The sequence below is a fragment of the Nannospalax galili genome, unplaced genomic scaffold (genome assembly GCF_000622305.1).
Source record: "Nannospalax galili isolate Female #2095 unplaced genomic scaffold, S.galili_v1.0 scaffold389, whole genome shotgun sequence".
Classification (NCBI taxonomy): Eukaryota; Metazoa; Chordata; class Mammalia; order Rodentia; family Spalacidae; genus Nannospalax; species Nannospalax galili.
In genome coordinates, this window is record NW_008360310.1 from 2,847,019 (window position 1) to 2,864,561 (window position 17,543).

At 45.5% G+C, this 17,543-nt stretch overlaps 1 protein-coding gene across 2 annotated transcripts in view; it reads right to left on the reverse strand.

The window, feature by feature from the left end:
• Positions 1-897: 897 nt before the first annotated feature.
• Positions 898-17,543, reverse strand: part of Sema4f (ssemaphorin 4F) — a 29,859-nt gene continuing 13,213 nt past the window's right edge. For both annotated transcript variants that reach the window (XM_008824730.3, XM_029559435.1), the window contains 9 exons: positions 8,709-8,828; positions 8,462-8,613; positions 7,621-7,799; positions 7,266-7,413; positions 6,914-7,136; positions 6,667-6,776; positions 6,407-6,567; positions 3,632-3,690; positions 898-3,120 (listed from right to left, as the gene is read on the reverse strand). In XM_008824730.3, the coding sequence (XP_008822952.1) occupies positions 2,507-3,120; positions 3,632-3,690; positions 6,407-6,567; positions 6,667-6,776; positions 6,914-7,136; positions 7,266-7,413; positions 7,621-7,799; positions 8,462-8,613; positions 8,709-8,828 (1,766 nt within the window). In that variant the 3' untranslated portion in view covers positions 898-2,506. The remainder of the gene's footprint in view (positions 3,121-3,631; positions 3,691-6,406; positions 6,568-6,666; positions 6,777-6,913; positions 7,137-7,265; positions 7,414-7,620; positions 7,800-8,461; positions 8,614-8,708; positions 8,829-17,543) is intronic.

Genomic DNA, 17,543 nt, shown 5'->3' on the forward strand with positions numbered 1-17,543 from the left:
AAAACAGCACACCCCTCCCTTCATACCTACCTTCCTTACTTTTTCTACATTCCTTACCCAATATTTTCCTAACCAGAGCCACATGCCCCAGTCCACTGTGATCTACCTGTCCCCACAGAGACCCCAGTCCCCTTGGCCATCTCCCAACCCTCCACCTCCAAAGTGGATTGATTCCATAACCTTGAGTAGGGCTTCTGTAAGGGTAACACAAAGAGCACAGAGCCTTCCTTCACTCCTGTATATGAAGACTAGAGGGTCACAAAGGCCAGATACCTCTGAGATTACAGAAATCACAGCTCTCAGGAGTTAGAGAAATGACTCCGCAGTAAAGAACATGTACTGTTCTTGCAGAGGTACCAAGTTCAGTTCCCAACACCCATATCAGGCAACTCACAACTGCCTATAAATCCAGCTCCATGGGATCCTGTGTTCTCTTCTGGACTCCTGGGACACCTGAACTCACATGTACACACACACACACACACACATATTTAAAAAGTAAAATGGGGGCTGGAGAGACAACTCAGTGGTTAAGAGCACTGGCTGATTTTCCAGAGGACCTGGGTTTGATTCCCAGCACCCACATGGAGGCTAACAACCACTCAGTTCCAGGAGATTTGACACTCTCTTCTGGCCTCCATGGCATTACATGCATTGGTACACTTACATACAATATACATATGCATAAAAATAAACAACAAAGAAAAAAGATACTAGAAATCACAGATCTGACTAAAACTCACATATGGGTAGTTAAGACCTGTCCAGAGATGATCCAAGACTGGATGAGATAATGTCCCACCTTCCATTGCATGGGGCTTACAGAAGTAGTATGTGTTATGGTTATCATACAATTAAGCTATGATGGTATAATAAACCAATGTTTACAATAACATCTACTGGTATAGATAATGCTTTATTGTTTACAGGTTTCCTCATTTAATCCTTGCAGCAACCCTGAGGTAGGTATTATCCCCACTTTACAGATGAATAAACCAATATCCCTAGGTTAGACTACATGTCGAAGATCCTACACTAGTGGCAAAGCCACTGATAATTCCAAACCCAAGGGGACTCTTGAGTAGTTCACAGGTTGCTGCCAAGGAAAGTAGAGCAGAAAACTTCAACTGGAAAGGGGTGCATCATTCACTAGAGCTTGAGGGGGTCCCTGACCAGGGATGAACCAGGCACATTCACAGGCCAAGACCAGGACTGAGCAGAAGCAGAGAGCACATGTGAATTGTGAAGCAGGAAAAGAGCCGACAGTGTCTTCAAACACACACAGGGCCCAGCTTCCACAGACTGGAGAAACAGAGGGCCTCCAGCAGCTACAAGTCCAGGGACTGGCCACATCAATAGGGCTGGGGCAGGAGGAATGGAACCACCTCCCTTGGACCCAAGAGCAGCAACTTCGGGCAGTGGTCCTTTAACTTCATTAAGGCCTTGAGCAACTGGTTGAAAGCCATAATTCCCTCATTCCAAAACACAGACACAAATGTACAGAATTTTGTATACAGTTTCTGGGAGTTCATGGGCCCCAGCTCGGAGGCTCCTGCTTTTGGGCAAGGGTGTCACCCTGAGGAAACACTGAGGCAAACCTATCTTTAACCTGCTTGTATTTCCTATGACTGGGCTCCTCTTGTCATCCCCCAATATTCAGAGTGTTGTGAAGTTCGTTTTTAATGGTAGCCAAGCAAAGGGGGCTCAGCCTTCACTTAGCCAGGGAAAGCACAGCTGTGGCATGGCAGTGGTAGCAGCCAGAGGGTAACAACAAGGAGAAGGGGGGGGGGTCACATGTCTCACTGCCCTTCCCACCCAGAAGGTCACTTTGGGAACTTTACTCAAATTTAGAGAAGCACTGTGGGATGATGGAGGGGCAGTGTGGTTCCCCTCACTGGCTAGCCAGTGTAAAGTTCTGTAGGCAATGCCCCATTCCAACCTTCCCCTCCCTATCTCCCCAAAGCACCTAGGTACCAGCTCTGTCATTCATGTACTTGTGGCTAAGTCTTCTAGACACACAAGTGTCTAGAGAGGTCTCAGGGCAGCTTGGGGATCATGCATTCCCCAGGGTCCCCTAAACTGGAAAATCAGTACAACCACCCCAAAGCCTCAGTGCACACTAGCCCCTACTACCTCTGTGGCTCTTCCTGGACCAGGGCCCCCAGCAAAAGCAAAGTTAGAGCTATGTCCTTGCTCCATCCCACAAACCCATGGGCCCAAAATAGGATGCCAGGGTGGAAGGTCACAGGAGCTCAGGGGGGGAGGGGAACCATCATTCACTTAAGAGAGCAAACAGTTTCTGATCTCTCACGAGAATCAGGAATCATCAAAGGTCTGGCCCTAAACCCATCTAGGACCAGAGACAGTATACAGTGAAGTCCTGGTGATCACTCAGACTCCAAGAGAACCAAACAGCGCTGATCTCATCTTCCAGGCCCAATGATGCTGGTCTTGGTGGGCAATAGTCCTAGTGACTACTCATGGGCTAGCAGTCATTGACCTGGCTCTAGATTGATGTCTCATCACATGTGGCTAGAGGTGCCCCAGTGAGCCGGATGTGGGCTGGGCTGGGGCAAGGATCCAGCAGGAAAGGTGGAGGGAAGCCACCAAAGCCACTACTCCTCTTGGCCAGGGCCAGGGGTAGCCGTTCATCTTCAGGAGAAGGGGAGGGAGGGTCCTGGCTATAGCTTGTGGTCCCAGATGGTGGGGCCCCCAGGTCTAAGCCCACCTTGTCTCTAGCCAGAAGTTCCCTCTGTCGCAGTCTCTGCTGGCGCCGACCAATCAGGAGGAGAGTGAGGGATGCTGCAAGAACCCCCAGGAAAAAGCCAACCAGTCCAGCCCCTACCACTGTGCGGGCCCGGTTTGAGGGGTCCTGCTGGCTGCCCCACACCAAGCTGTAAGCTGCCACCACACGGGCTGCCCCACCCTCCTGACACTCACAAGCATAAGCACCCATGGCCCCTGGGGTCACCACCACCTCTAGCCCATCCCGACGGGGGGTGAGTGCAGTCACTCCACTGGGCTGGTGCCACACACAGGATGCCCATGCAGAGCTGGGGGAACACGGCAGGACCACATGCCCTGCAGTGGCCACCGGAACTTCAAACACTACTGGATGTTCTGTGGAAAGAGCATAGGCACAAAAGACAGTGAGGCTTCAGGGGTTGGCAGTAAGATGAAGTTGTAAGTGTGGAGTGATGTCAGATGTGAGACAGAGCTGTGGGGACAGAGTCAAAAAGAGGATTCCCAAAGGGGGTTGGAGGGATGGCTCCGCTGTTAAAGGCACTTGCTTTTGCTGAGGGCCCTGGTTTGCTTCCCAGCACCAACAGTGGCTACCAACATGGTGGCTACCAACTCTCTGTAACTCCAGTTCCAGGGGATCTGATGTCCTCTGCTGGCCTACACACACACTGCATGCATGTGGTGCAGTTGAAAGTAAATAAAAATTCTTTTTTTTTTTTTTTTTAAAAAAAAGAGGATTTCCAAATTGGGGAAGACCCTGAGTCCCTAGCTGCCATTTCTTCCTGGACCCAAGTTTTTTAAATAGTTTTTTTTTTTTTTTTAAAAAAAAGGACAACTTTCTAAATCCCTTTCTACCAACTCCACCCACATTTTCCTGAACCATACAGACCTCCAGGTTCTTTGGGACACAAAGAAGAGACATCCGCCAACTCTATGTCTTGAACCAGCCTACAAAGAAGATAATACTTAGTAAATCCAATGTCAGCATCTTCTTGCACATGCCTCAGTACCTCCTCAGAACCTCACAGTACTGTGATATTCAGTATTCAGTGCCACAGTACTCACTCATTACACTTTCTGTCATCTTACAAACTGCCTCCCAGAACTAGTCAACATGTCAAATTTATTCTACACTTATTTCTCACAGACTAGGGTTTGTTGGGGAGATATTTGGTGGTTATGTATTAAAAGAAAGAGGAATCTTGTAAAAAAAAAAATGAACCTGGCTATTCCTAACTACAAGATTTCTCTGGGGAAAAAAAATTATATACATATATAAATTATATATATGGTCATGAGGATTCAGCAGGGAAAAATGCTTGCTGCACAAGCATGAAGACTTGAGTTCAAATCTCTAACACCTGTGTAAAAATCTGAGCATGGCTATGCACATGCCTGTAACCCCAGTGTTGTGGGAGGAGTCAGGAGGATGGCTGGGTATTGCTGGTCATCCGCCTAGCCCCAGGTTCAGTGAGAGACTCTGCCTAAGGTAACAAGACAATGAGTGATAGAGCAGGACAGCTGATATCCTCATCTGGCTTCCAAGCACACGTAGAGGTAAGATGGCTTTTGGGCTGTTTCACAAAATGGCTCATCTCTACAGAGGAATTCCTGCTCAGCAGCTCTTGGTTGTCTGCTAACATATCTGTTTGAAGTAATACATTCCTGGCATTTCTAGAATTGGGGGAAGACTATGATTGGAGATGGTGCGCTCTCTGACACCTGTCTTCAAAACAGGAATTCTCAATATTAGTTTGGAAAAGTACTTTTCAAAGAGCTGACCAAAAGTACTCCATTGAGGAAATTGCAATTAAAGATTTACAGATAGCTGAGGATCTAGTCAGTATACAACACTTGCTTAGCATGAAAAGACCCTAGGTTCAAGTCAGACTTGGTAGATCGCACCTTTAATCCCAGGATGTGGGAGGACAATGCAGGACGATCACTGAACTTGAGGCTACCCTGGGCTAAGATCTAATTTCAAAAAAAGTTTTTTTTTTTAATTAAGAGACATTTATAAAACATATAAACCAATCAAAATTGATGGAATTGTTTGAATCTTGACTTAAATGGGCTGTTTTTAAGTATATGCAAAGGAGGAAATTGGAACACTGGATATTTAATGAAACTAAGAAATTAAGGTTTTGATATGACTATAATAATATTACTCATTACTTAATATACTGTGTGTGCATATGGGGAGGTTACATGCTTGTGTATATGCATGTGGACATGCCCATGGGAAGATTCCTACTGTGGCCAGTGCACGACCATGTGGAGACCAGAGGACAGCCTCAGGTGTCATTCCTCAGAAACCATTTACCTTGCTTTTCAGACAGGGTCTCTCACTGGCCTGGAACCTGCCAAGCTGCCTAGGCTGGCTGGCTAGCAAGCCCCAGGGTCCAGCACTAGGATTACAAGCACACATCCAGCCCAGTTTTTGTTTTTGTGCGGTTTTTTTCATGGGTTCTGGGGATGGAACTCGAGGGCAAGCACTTTACTAACTGAGCTATTGTCCCAGCCCCATAATGGTCATATTATTTTTTAAAGCATCCTTTTATGTTAGAGATCTTGAAAGAAAGATTTATGGATAAAATAATATAATATCCAAGATTTACTTTAAAATTAGGAGTAAAGTTATTGATGAAGCAGGATCAGACAGGTGTTAGTGGCTGTTGAGGAGCAGATATATGGAAATATATTCACCATACTAGTCTTTCCACTTTTGAATATATTTGAAATTTCCAACAGTAAAACATTTTTAAGAGAGAAGTATAGGCCAGGCGTGGTGGTGCATGCCTTTAATCCCAACACTCAGGGGCGGGGAGGCAGAGGCAGGTAGATCTCTGTGAGTTTGAGGCCAGCCTGGTCTATATAGTGAGTTCCAGGCTAGCTGGGGTTAGAGAGAGAGAGAGAGAGAGAGAGAGAGAGAGAGAGAGAGAGAGAAGCTGAGGCTACTGAGACCCTGTCTCCAAAAGACCAAAAAACAAAAAGAAAAAGAAAAGAAAAACACATCTGGTTGGAGCACCCAGAGGAATAACAGTCCCTTTCTTGAGAGGAGGGAAAGAGGAAAGCACAGTGTATGCTTAGACAGGCTGTGTTTGGATTGCTTATAAAGAATCTGAAATGTTGGGTTGGGCAGGGAATTCTTCAGGTCTGCTAGAGATAACCTTATGGTCGCCATCAGCAACTTGGATGGTATTGAAAGTAATAGGAATGAAATCACCTAGACAGAGTATAAAGAGAAAGGGTCCAGCACCGAACCCTGAGAACATCAACATTCAGTAGCTGTGAGGAGAAAGGAATCAGGTGGGAGAGAAGGGAATGGGGAGTCACAGAAGGCAAGAGGGAAGAGGATTTCAAGGAAAGAGAATGACTATGAGAGCACTGGTAAGATGAAAACTGAAAACTGTCTACCAGAGATTATGTTGGGCCCACTGTCCGCTTGTCACTTAGGCCCACTGTCAGGGAAGGTCTAGCAGAGAGTACCAGACAGTACCAGACAGACAGATGACTTAATACAGGCTGACAGATGCATAGGCAAACGATGCAGACACTAACACAAGAAGAAAGCACAGGCAGGGTGGCCTCAGAGGATGAGACAGACATATGGGAGGGGTGGAGCCCAGGACCGCAGGCAAGATTCCAAAGTAGCCCCACTCACCCTCGGTGCTCCCCTGCATGGGCCACACAAGCATCTAGCCGGAAGCTCCAAGCACAGACAGGGTCCTGGGCCAGGATGCACTCTGAGCAGCTCTGGAGACGGCCACAGTTGCTGGTGTTCACTTGTGTCACCTCAGTATGGGAGCCCACCAGGAGCCAACTCTACAGAGACAGAGAATGGAGGGGAAATGTGCTAGGTCTCCCAGATCAGCTCTAGACTAGCTTCCCCTCGCCCCCTGGTTCCCCAAATCCACAACTCACATCATATAATTTCATGCTTTCAACAGGCTGTGGCTCTGGGAACAGGGCCAGATCCTCAAGGACACTGAGTTGGGCTCCGATGCGCACTGCTCTGTGGAGGTGTCCATCCTCTGGGAGGCAGGCAAGGAGCAAGAATAATGGTATGATCGTCCCACACCTGGGACTCTGGTGCCTGCATGTAATTAGGGGGCCTATCTGTAGTGACAGTAGGCATTATGGGGGTAACTTGCTTGATACTTAAATATACCTGTCCCCAGGTACAGCACATCATAGTCTTTCCCTGAGAGGCTTGTTACCCTGCGGGCCACAACTCTGAGATAGGCTGTACCCATAGTGACCAGCAGGGCATGGCCATCAGCTGGAAAAACTGGCTCGTCCATGAGTGGGTGGTCTCGGATGAAGGTGAGCACACGGTCAGGCAGGGAGAGTGAGGACCCAAACTGTTGGAGCTTCATGTTGTTGGTGATGCACTAAAACAAACAGGGCTGGGTGACAACGTTTCCCGGGGAACAGGAAGCATGTGATGTTTAGCACAACCCTTGCCCTCATGGCAGCTCTGTAAACCAGGCCTGCCACAAAGACCTGCCCTGCCCCCTCACCTCTCCAGGTCTGGGCTGGGGAACCTCATTGTCCATGACAGGCAGTCCCCTGTTGCAGTCATGTTTTAGCTCTCTAAAGGGCCCATTCAGCACTGTTCGAATATCCTGTGGTCGGAAGGCACACACAGCAGAAATGGCAGCTCCTTCCCTGGGAGAGTCACAGATTGGAGCCAGGTATCTGGAGAGAGCCAGGTGACTGCAACCCATCTTATGAAATGAGATGACCCCCAAGGAATATGTGGGATCATGCAACTGAGGGAAAGAGAGCCTACCTGCTGTGAAGGAGATAACAGACACAGCATCAACCCCACCGACCTCCCATCCTGTAACTCTCATCCACACCAGGACCTCTCACCACTGGGAGGAAAAGATGCCATAAAAAATGGGGGTCCCCACTCCAGGCTGAGGTCGAAGCTCGGTCATATCCTGCAGGACACCAGAGGCCCGGCCATGCTCAGGTCCTGGACACAGTAGGTCAGCCTTTAGAAATGTTGTCCACCTCTGCTGGAGGGTCTTCCGGCCCCCAAGGTCCCCCTGGGATGACAAGCACATGGGAAACCCATTTTAGAAGATCAACATCGGGCAAGGAGTGTGGGGTCCAACATGAGTTTCCTCCCTGACTTCACAGCACACAGAGACAGATGGGGAGAAAGACATACAGAACTGGAAGGACAGACATATAGACTGAGAAACTGTGGTGACAGCAAGATATAGAGGTGTATAGGGTCATGCTAACAAGGCACTGACCACATCAATTGTGTACTTACAAAGTACCATACAAGGATGTCTTTTACGTGAGTTATTGAGTTATCTCATTCAGTCCTTAAAACAACACTTAAGGTCGGCATGATTATTTTGTAAATTGTACGAATGTATTTCAAAGATGCAAAAAAAATACTACTCAGAGTCACAGAGGCAGAAAGTGGAACAGGACTTGAATCCATGTCTGTCACTAGTTCCTGCCTTGAACCTCTACACTAACCCACTCACTTCCTATCGACAGTGTGCCACAAGGCTAACTATGGGGGTCAGAGCCAGAGTGCCACCCCCCGAACCCATTCCTCAAGTTCCCAGTTCCTCAAATGTCCCTAAGCAGAGACAAAAGCAGACAGAGGAGAGATGCAAAGACAGACCGAGAGGAAAAGACAGAAGTTCAGACGGTGGGAGATGACAGACAACTGGGATAGGGGTCTCACCGCACAGACACGGGCTACCCGTGGGACCTTGATGCGCTCATAGGAGTCCAACACTCGGGAAGTCTCCGTAAAGAAGAAGTAGATTTCATCATCTCCATCTTCATCCCCCCACTGAGCTGGGCTCAAGACCATGGCGGCGACAAAGGCTGGGGCTGGAGAAACCAATGACCTCAGATCACAGACACAGCCTGGGGTCACCCAGCCTCCACCCAGCCTGTGTCCCAGAGGATGCTGTCTCTCTCCCCACCATTAAGCCAGGATGACAAAGTCTCTGTGCGAATCCAGTCCTCAGTGCGACCCACAGCCCGGGAGATAATTGGCTCCGTGCCCAGGTAGTTTTTCACGGTGGCAGTGTAGAGGACCCCTCCTGCAGGGAGGAGATGAGTTGTCAGAGACACACAGGCAAGTACAAGTAGTCACAGGCAGAGCAGAGGGCAAAGCAGAACAGCAACACGCAGGACTGAGCACCCACCAAATGCCAGGCACTGCTAAGCACATCACAGGGGACCGCCTGACTTACATGAGTGGGAAATAAAGTGCTGGGGTAGAAGGCAAGCGGCATAGGAAAGAAATGCCAGAATGACCATGGTACACAAAAGGAACACAGGCCTCTCCAGAGAAAAATCAGGTGTGATCAGGGTTGTTGTCACTGCAGTAACCTGGTGAGACACATTAGCTGTCCTGGGCCTCCCCAGGAGGGGCGTTTGCTTTGTGACAAACCCCAATCTTACTCAAGTTTTCCACTATGGAACAGTCAGAGAACCTATGTGCTTTCTGAACATTGCTAGGTACACTTTTCTGAAACAATTCACAACTCCAGAGCACACTGGAATAGCTTGGGAACTTGATCAAAATGCAGGCCCCTAGGCCCTTCAATTCCACTCAGTAGAATTAGGGGTGTCCCAACAATCTGCATTTCAAACAAGCAGTTGGATTTACTCTGGTGCAAGTGATTCAAGCCTCACTTTGGGAAACAGCAGCCCAACTGGACAAGAGGAAGATGTCACAGACAGTGAGGGCAACAACAGAGAAACAGGGTCTTCCCTCCTGTACTGAAGTGAGTTGGGAGCACTCTAGGAATAATGAGGATCAAGAACAAAGAAATCACAGACACTTGGGGACAGAAAAGAGAGGCACCCTGGGAAACACTGCCATAGTGAGAAACTGAGGACAGTTGGTCATGGCCACCCAGCGAAGTCTTGAGCACTCAGGAGAAAGCAAGGCGGCAGGACTCCATCACCAACTGTGTACAAGGCACTGTGAAATGCTGAGCACATGACTGCCCTAAAGAACTCTCACTGGGGTCAGGAAGACAAGAATGTAGTGAGACTTGAATTAGCAGATGGAGGTGGGCACAGACAAGAAAGAATCCAGCTGTATCTACCTAGGAGTGCAGCATCTCTTGCGGGGAAATGGAGAAGCACTGGGGATGGAATCCAGGGCTTTACACATATCAAGCAAGTGTTCTACCCAGCTATATCCCAGCCCTGTGGCATCTCTGAAGAATGAGACATTTGACAGAAGGAGGACTTCAGGGAAGAACACAGGCAAGCAGCAAAGAGAGGAGCTGTGTTCAGGCAAGAGGACACTGGTGGCTGAAGCCAGAAGGGTAGAGGCTTCCAGGCTGAGCAACTGAGCAGAGACAAGGCTAGGAATCTTGTAAAAAGTCTGCCTTGCCAGGCCAGGAAATGTAGACACAGTACAGGCAAGAGTAGAAGGGCCTGAACTAAGGAAAGGCAGAGAAAATACAGGGACGGGCTTAGAAGATAATTCAAGGTAGAATACATTAGGAAGATGTGAAAATGAACTGAGATGAGAGAGATGAAAAGAATATAGTAAAATAATTTCTCTTAAAGTTTATAGCCCATAAGTAACCAAGACAAGAAAAGATAGGGAAGGCCAATGAAACAGGCAATTGGAGAGGAAATGCATTCATCTAAGGCTGAAGGGCTTTCAGACCAGGTCAGATACTAGAAGGCAATTAAGGAGAAGGATCTGGGAAACATCGAGTCAGCAACCTGTGAGTCATCATGCATCCTGCGTAGGTCCCAGCAGGAACAACACAAAGGTACTGGGGAGAGAGAACGGTAAAGAGAGAAGAGTGCCCGGGGGAATACCACGAGTTAAAAAGGAATACTCTGGGCTAGAGAGATAGCTCAGCAGTTAAGAGCACTCACTGTTCCTCCAGAGGACCTGAGTTCGAGTCCCAGCACCCAAGTTGGGCAGTTGACAGTCTATAACTCCAGCTTCAGGGGATCTGACAGCCCTTTTCTGGCCTCCAAGGGCAATCAAACACATATGGCATACACACACATTCACACAGATACACACATAAATAAAAATAAACATAAATCATAAAAAAGAAAAAGGAACAGTTGAGTGGTCAGGCCAGCAAGTCTAGAGAAGCAAGGCAGACATCTTCAAGGGTTGTGGGGGCTTGTGCTATCTGGGGGAAGTGGGAAAGAGCAGGGCCACACAGGGGGAAACAGACATCCTGGGGTAACAGATGATGCAAAGAAGTTGTGTGCTGTCAGCATGGCAGATAATCAACCTCGACAAAACCACTCCATGCCAAGTGAAAAAGGGTCAGGAGGCCTGGGAGACCTAGGGACCAGGAGTGAAAGAGGGAGATGGTTCGCCTCATTTGAGATTCTGGAAATTGTTTTGGCATCAGAAGACAAGTTTGAACACTACTTACAAGGTGGTAGGATCTTAGGCAAATTGGCTTTCCCAAACCCCAGGTTCTTCAAATGTAGATGAGAGAAGGCTACCTTCCACTCAGAGTGAGTGCTGACTGCTAGGTGACAATTACAGAGCCCCAGCGAGGGCATGGCACATGGTAGGTATTCAATACATGTCAATTACAGTTCCCTGTGAGACTTCACAGGGCCATATGCTTGACTTGCTACTCAAAGAGGAGGGGCAGCTGTCAAATATCATCCCAATCCCTTCTAGAGAATTTTAGGAAAGAAATCTCAAATATTAGTCATACGTCCCAGCAGCACATGGAGCCACACATGAGCCAACCCTCTGTCCTTGCAAGGGAGGAAAAGGTTCTGTTTTCTGTTGATGCAGCACAGCTGATTGGAAATGGTCCCTAAGGTATTAGAGAGATGGCTCAGTAGTTAAAAGCATTTACACCTATTGAAGGGGACCAGGGTTTAGTTCCCAGCACCCACATGGTGACTAACAGCTATCTATAACTCCAGTTCCAGGGGATTCAACACCCTCTTCTAACCTTCACAGGCACTGCACACACATGGTGCACTTAATACTTACAGGCAAAATACTCATACACATAATACAAAGATAAATTAAGTTAAAAAAAAAAAAAGAAAAGAAATGGTCCCTAAGAATGCCATACACAAGACTATGGCAGTATACAAAACCAAGACTCTAGCAGAAGGTGTGTGTGCCTTGGCTATCCTGAGAACAGGAGATGTGAGGGAGGAAACACTTATGAATATTTAGGAGTGTCTTTGAAAATAGAGGTAATATAATCATTAATGGTGAGGGAGCACAGACTAGCATGCAAAGGCCTAGCAGCCACTGCAGCTTAAGGGTGACAAAATGTTTTAAGGGATCAAGGAACGCCCCAGGGAGCTATAAACACTGGAACCTGGAAATGCACAAGAGAACACAGTCCTTCAGGGTAGTAACAAAAGAGGGCCACTGACACCAGGGGACAGCAGGAAGGGACAGGCACTCTGGGATGGAAGTAGCAGGGCTCTAGATGTTCTAGGAACACCAAGGGCTCACCACAGCTTTAACACATACAGAAGGGACAGCACTCATGACAAGAATGAAGAACACAGTCCACAGGAGGACACAAGACCACTGCACATCTAGACTCTCCAAGACATTCCCAATTCCAATGCAACAGAGTTGCAATGTTCAGATAATAAAATACCCATCAATGTGCAACTGTTTAGTCAATTGTTGCTAAAAGGATCAGTCAATAAATACTTAAATACATATTTGCTGTGACAGTGCATGCCAGGAATCTCAAAACTTAGAAGGATGAAGCAGGGGCATCAAGTGTCCCAGGTCACCCTGGGCTACAATGTGGGACCCTGTCTCTAGAGTCAAGGGTCAGGGGTGTGGTTCAGGGGTAGAATGCTTGCACAGGCCCTGGGATTTATCATCAGTGCCATCCAAAAAAAAAAATAGAAGAAGAAAAAACACAAAAGACAATGAAGACCACAGTGTGGTGAGAGTTCAGTGAATAAACTAGTTAGGAAAAAGCACTGGGCATCATTCAGCCCTGTTTTTAATTTATAAAACATATATAAATATATACATGTATAGGCTAGGACGATTGCTCAGTGGGTAAGAATGCAAGCATGAGGACCTGAGTTCGGATCCCTAGGACCTACATAAAAAGTCAAGTATGGTTGTACACAAGGCTGTAACCCCAGCACCGTGGAAGGCAGAGACAGGAGGAGGACCACTGGGGCTTGCTGGCTGCTGGCCAGGATCAGGGAGAGACCCTGTCTCAAGGAATTAGGCAGGAAATGATAGAGCAAGACACCCAACAGCCTCGACTTGCATGTGCATGGGTGCTCACGCTACACACAACTCACAAACACATATACATACATATTTATACACACACATATACATGTACATGTATGTACATAGGCTTAGGAAAGACTGTTGAAGATGGTGTGACTACAATGTTAATGATGTTTGGTTCTGACTAATGGAATTAAAAGTATCTTGTTTTGGTTTTTTTAAATAAATAATTTAATGAGAATTTCATACATGCTATATATGTATATATGTGTGTGTATATATATATATATATATATATATATGATGTTCTGTTTTGAGATAGGGTCTTATGTCTCCTGGGCTGTCCTAGACCTCATGATCCTCCTGACTCCACCTCCCAAGTGCTGGGATTTCCAGCTTGCATGACCTTTCTAGTCTGATTTTTTTTTTCTTTTGGAGGAATGGGAAGTAGAAAGGGTTGAGTCATGGAATCCAGGCTGACCTTGAACTCTCCACATAGCCAAGGATAACTTTGAACTCCTGATTCTTCAACCTGCAACTCCCTAGTGTTGGGATTATAGTCATGCACCACCACACCTGGCTAGTTATTTCTGTTTTCTGTATGCTTTTTGTATTCATTGAGTATTTTTGTAGTTAGCGTCTTTTAATTTTATAACTTAAAAATTAACATACTTTCATCTCAGAAATACAAAAAAAGAATTGAAAAAAGTTTGAAAGCTACAAAAAATGAAGAATCACAGCCAAATAAAAAAAAACATGATTGCATGTGAAAACAGATCCTTATTTTCCCAGTTGGCTTGTGGACACAGATCCCAAAAGTGTTAGCAACCAAGAATTAACAGGCTAGGCTGTGCAGCCAGCAGCAAATATTCACTATACCATAGGAGTTTCAAATTTCCATTCAGGGGGCTAAAGAGATGGCTCAGTGCTTAAGATCAGTTGCTGCTCTTGCACAGAACAAAGTTCAGTTCCCAGCACCTATATCAGGTGGTTCACAACCACCTGTAACTCCACCTCCAGGGGATCCAACACCTGAGGAGGATCTTCTGGCCTCCTCAGGCACCTGCACAGATGTGTCATACATTCATAGATATACACATACACAAATAATAAAAAATAAATCTTTAAAAACTCAAATTTTCATTTGGAGGAAAAAATGCTCATCTTTTAAAATATTTTTAATACTTTATTTCTCATTTTTATTTTATATTATGAGTGCATGCATATTGCCTGCATGTATGTAAGTGTACCTGTGTCATGCAATGCCCCCAGAAGTCAGAAAACTGTGTCAGATTCCCCTGGAATTGGAGTTACAGATGACTGTCAGTCACCAGGAGGGGCCTGGGAATCAAACCCAGCTCCTCTGCAAGAGCATCCAGTGCTCTTAACCACTGAGCCAACTCTCCAGCCCCTTTAAAAAATATTTTATTTATTATTTTCATCTATTTTATGTGTACAAGTGCATTGTCTGCATGTATGTAAATATATCTGCACTGTGCAATACCTGCAGACGTCAGAAGAGGGCATTGGATCCCCTCAAACTGGAATTACACATGGTTGTTAGCCACCATGTGGGTGCTGGGAACTAAACCCAGGTCCTCTGCAAGAGCAGGCAGCGTGAAGTCCTCTTAACCACTGAGTCATCTCTCCAGCCCCCCCCCCTTTTTAAGATAGAGTCTCACTACATAGGCTAGTCTAACCTTGAACTTCAGATCTTCCTGCCTTAACCTCTCAAGTGCTATAATCACAGAATGATAACTTTTTTTTTTTTTTTTTGGTCTTTTTGAGACAGGGTCTCCCTGTTGTCCCAGCTGTCCTGAACTCACTATGTAGATCAGGCTGGCCTTGAACTCACAGAGATCTGCCTGCTTCTACCTCCCCAGCGCTGGGATTAAAGGTGTGCACCAGTAGAGATTATCTGGTTTTTAAAAAGAAGATTGTAGGGCTGGAGAGAAGGTTCAATGACTAAGAACACTTGCTGTTCTTCCAAAGGATTCGGGTTAAATTTCCAGCACACGCATGGCAGCTAACAATCATCTGTAACTCCAGTTCCAGGGGATCTGACTCCCTTGTCTAGCCTTTGCAGGGTGCATTTACATACATGCAAGCAAAACACTCATATGCATAAAATAAAAATAATAAATAAGGGGCTAGAGAGATGGCTCAGTGGTTAAGAACACTGGTTGTTCTTGCAGAAGACCCGGGTTCGAATCCCAGCACCCACATGGCAGCTAACAACTGTCCATAACTCCAGTCCCTGGGGATCCGACAGCCTCTTCTGACCTCCAAAGGCATTGTACAACATGGGTGCACTTACCTACCTGCAGGCAATACATGCATACACATAAAATAAAAATAATAAAATTTAAAAATAATAAGTAAAATATTTTTTAATATTTTATTTATTTTTATTTTATGTGTATAAGTATATTGCCTGCATGTATATGAGTGCACCTGTGTCATGCAATGCCGCGGAGGTCAGAAGAGGGCTTCAGATTCCCCTGGAACTGGAGTTAAGGACGGTTTGTAGCCGCCATGTGGGTGCTGGGAATTGAACTCAGGTCCTCTACAAGAGCAGTCAGTGCTCTTAACTTCTGAGCCAATTCTCCAGCCCAATAAATAAAATATTTAAAAAGAAGATTGTGAAATGCTCTGACTTCTTGTGCTCAGATGTTTGTTTTTCTTATTTTCTTTACAGTTTATTTGTTGACAGGGTCTCACTAGCCCAGACTAGCCTCAAACTCAATAAGACTTGCCTTGAACTCCTGATCCTCTTACCTCCACCTTCTCAGTGCTGGGATTACAGGCATGTGCTACTACACCCTGCTAGTCAAATAGACAGCTCCTATTGTATCAAACATTTTCCTTTTCCTTATCTAAGGATTGGGTCTGCAGGGTACCTTTGTAATCAATCTACTGGTAAAACATAATTAGATATAGATATAATTAGAAATGCTCTATTGGCCCTATAGGATTTCTAGATCTTGTCATGTTTCAGTGTGTGAATGTTAATCCTGGGGCAGGCATGGATTTAAGGGGTAGACTTAACCTCCAAGATGCTGGCAGCAGCCAGTGCACTTGGAACACTTGAGGTGCTCCTTGGCATTACCACAAGACGAAATGATCTGGAAGCCATAGATTACAAAGGTACAGGATGAGTTCCCAAAAAGAAGCGGCAAGAGCTTCTGCTTATCTTCATAAAAACCCAGTTTATTGCAGTCTGTGTAACAAGGACCAAAAGTGGTTGGCTGCTGGCTCCGGTTTGGATACCTGGGAGAGAAGTGGCACTGCGAGCCCAGAGAGAAGGCTGGTGGAGTAGCATATTTGAGAAAGTGGGTAAAGATGATGAGCCAGCTTGGGACATCTGGAGGTTCCTGTGCGACAACCAAGCTGAGATGTCTGAAAGGCACTTGGGGGGCAGGGGTGTTCTACCTCCACATAATGTCTGGGAGGCAGGTACAGAATGGGGAGCCATCAAAATGTGGTAGAGAAAGAAGCTGTGGAGGCTGACTGAGATCACGACACAGATGAGGAGAAGCCAGTCTGGGTGGAAGCCAACTTTCAAGAACAGGCAGAAGACAAGGAGCCTACCAAGGAAACTGAAAAAGACTCACCAGCGGTGTCAGGCTAATGGAATTCTTGTCAAAATATTCACATTTTTCTAAACTTAAATAGCACAAATAAAGACATTGAGATGATCTTGCTAATTTTATCTAACTATAGTATAGATAAATGTCAGATTTTTAAAATTAAACTTATAGCTACGCATGATAGCTCATGTCTGGAATCACAGTACTCAGGAAAGTGAGGCAAGAGGCCTGGCACAAGTTCAAAACCAGCCTGGGCTACAGAGTGAGACCCTATCTTAAAAGAAAGACAAACTCCTCAATTGTTAGGCTTTTCCCAAAAGAAATAAAGTACCAATAAACATATAGAAAGTTGTTTGACCTCACCAGTAAAAATGCCAATCAAAATACAAATTAAATTGAACTTTGGGGATAGATACTATTTGCACGTTTGTTAACTTTTACTTGGGACTAACACGGTTTCAAGGAAATGCTCTCTCACCATCGCTGTTGGTCTAACTGGAGAACAATATATCCAAACCCATCACAGGCCATCAAAATCTTCATACCCTTTCACCTAGCAACTTCACTGTTTGAATTACTCATACAATTCATTAAATTAGTGTAAAAGGCTTAAAATAAAATTTATATGAAATTATTTGATTGGTGGGTTTGATTGTGGTGGTGTTGTTATTATTTTGACATGGAGTTTGACTATGTAGACTAAACTATCTTCAAACTCACAATCTTCCTGTCTCAGTCCCAAATGCTGGAGTTGCAGGTATATACCATCACGCATGGCCTTCTACTCTTTACAAAAGCAATAGTTGTTTAAAATTAAATCTATAATCACATAGAAGAGTATGCAATTACTAAAAATCACGTTTTGAGACTATTATACAATGCATGATAATTCCAACTTATATATATACTCTGTCTAATAATTCCAACTTATAAAATATATATTATATATCAATATAATATATATTATATTAATATAA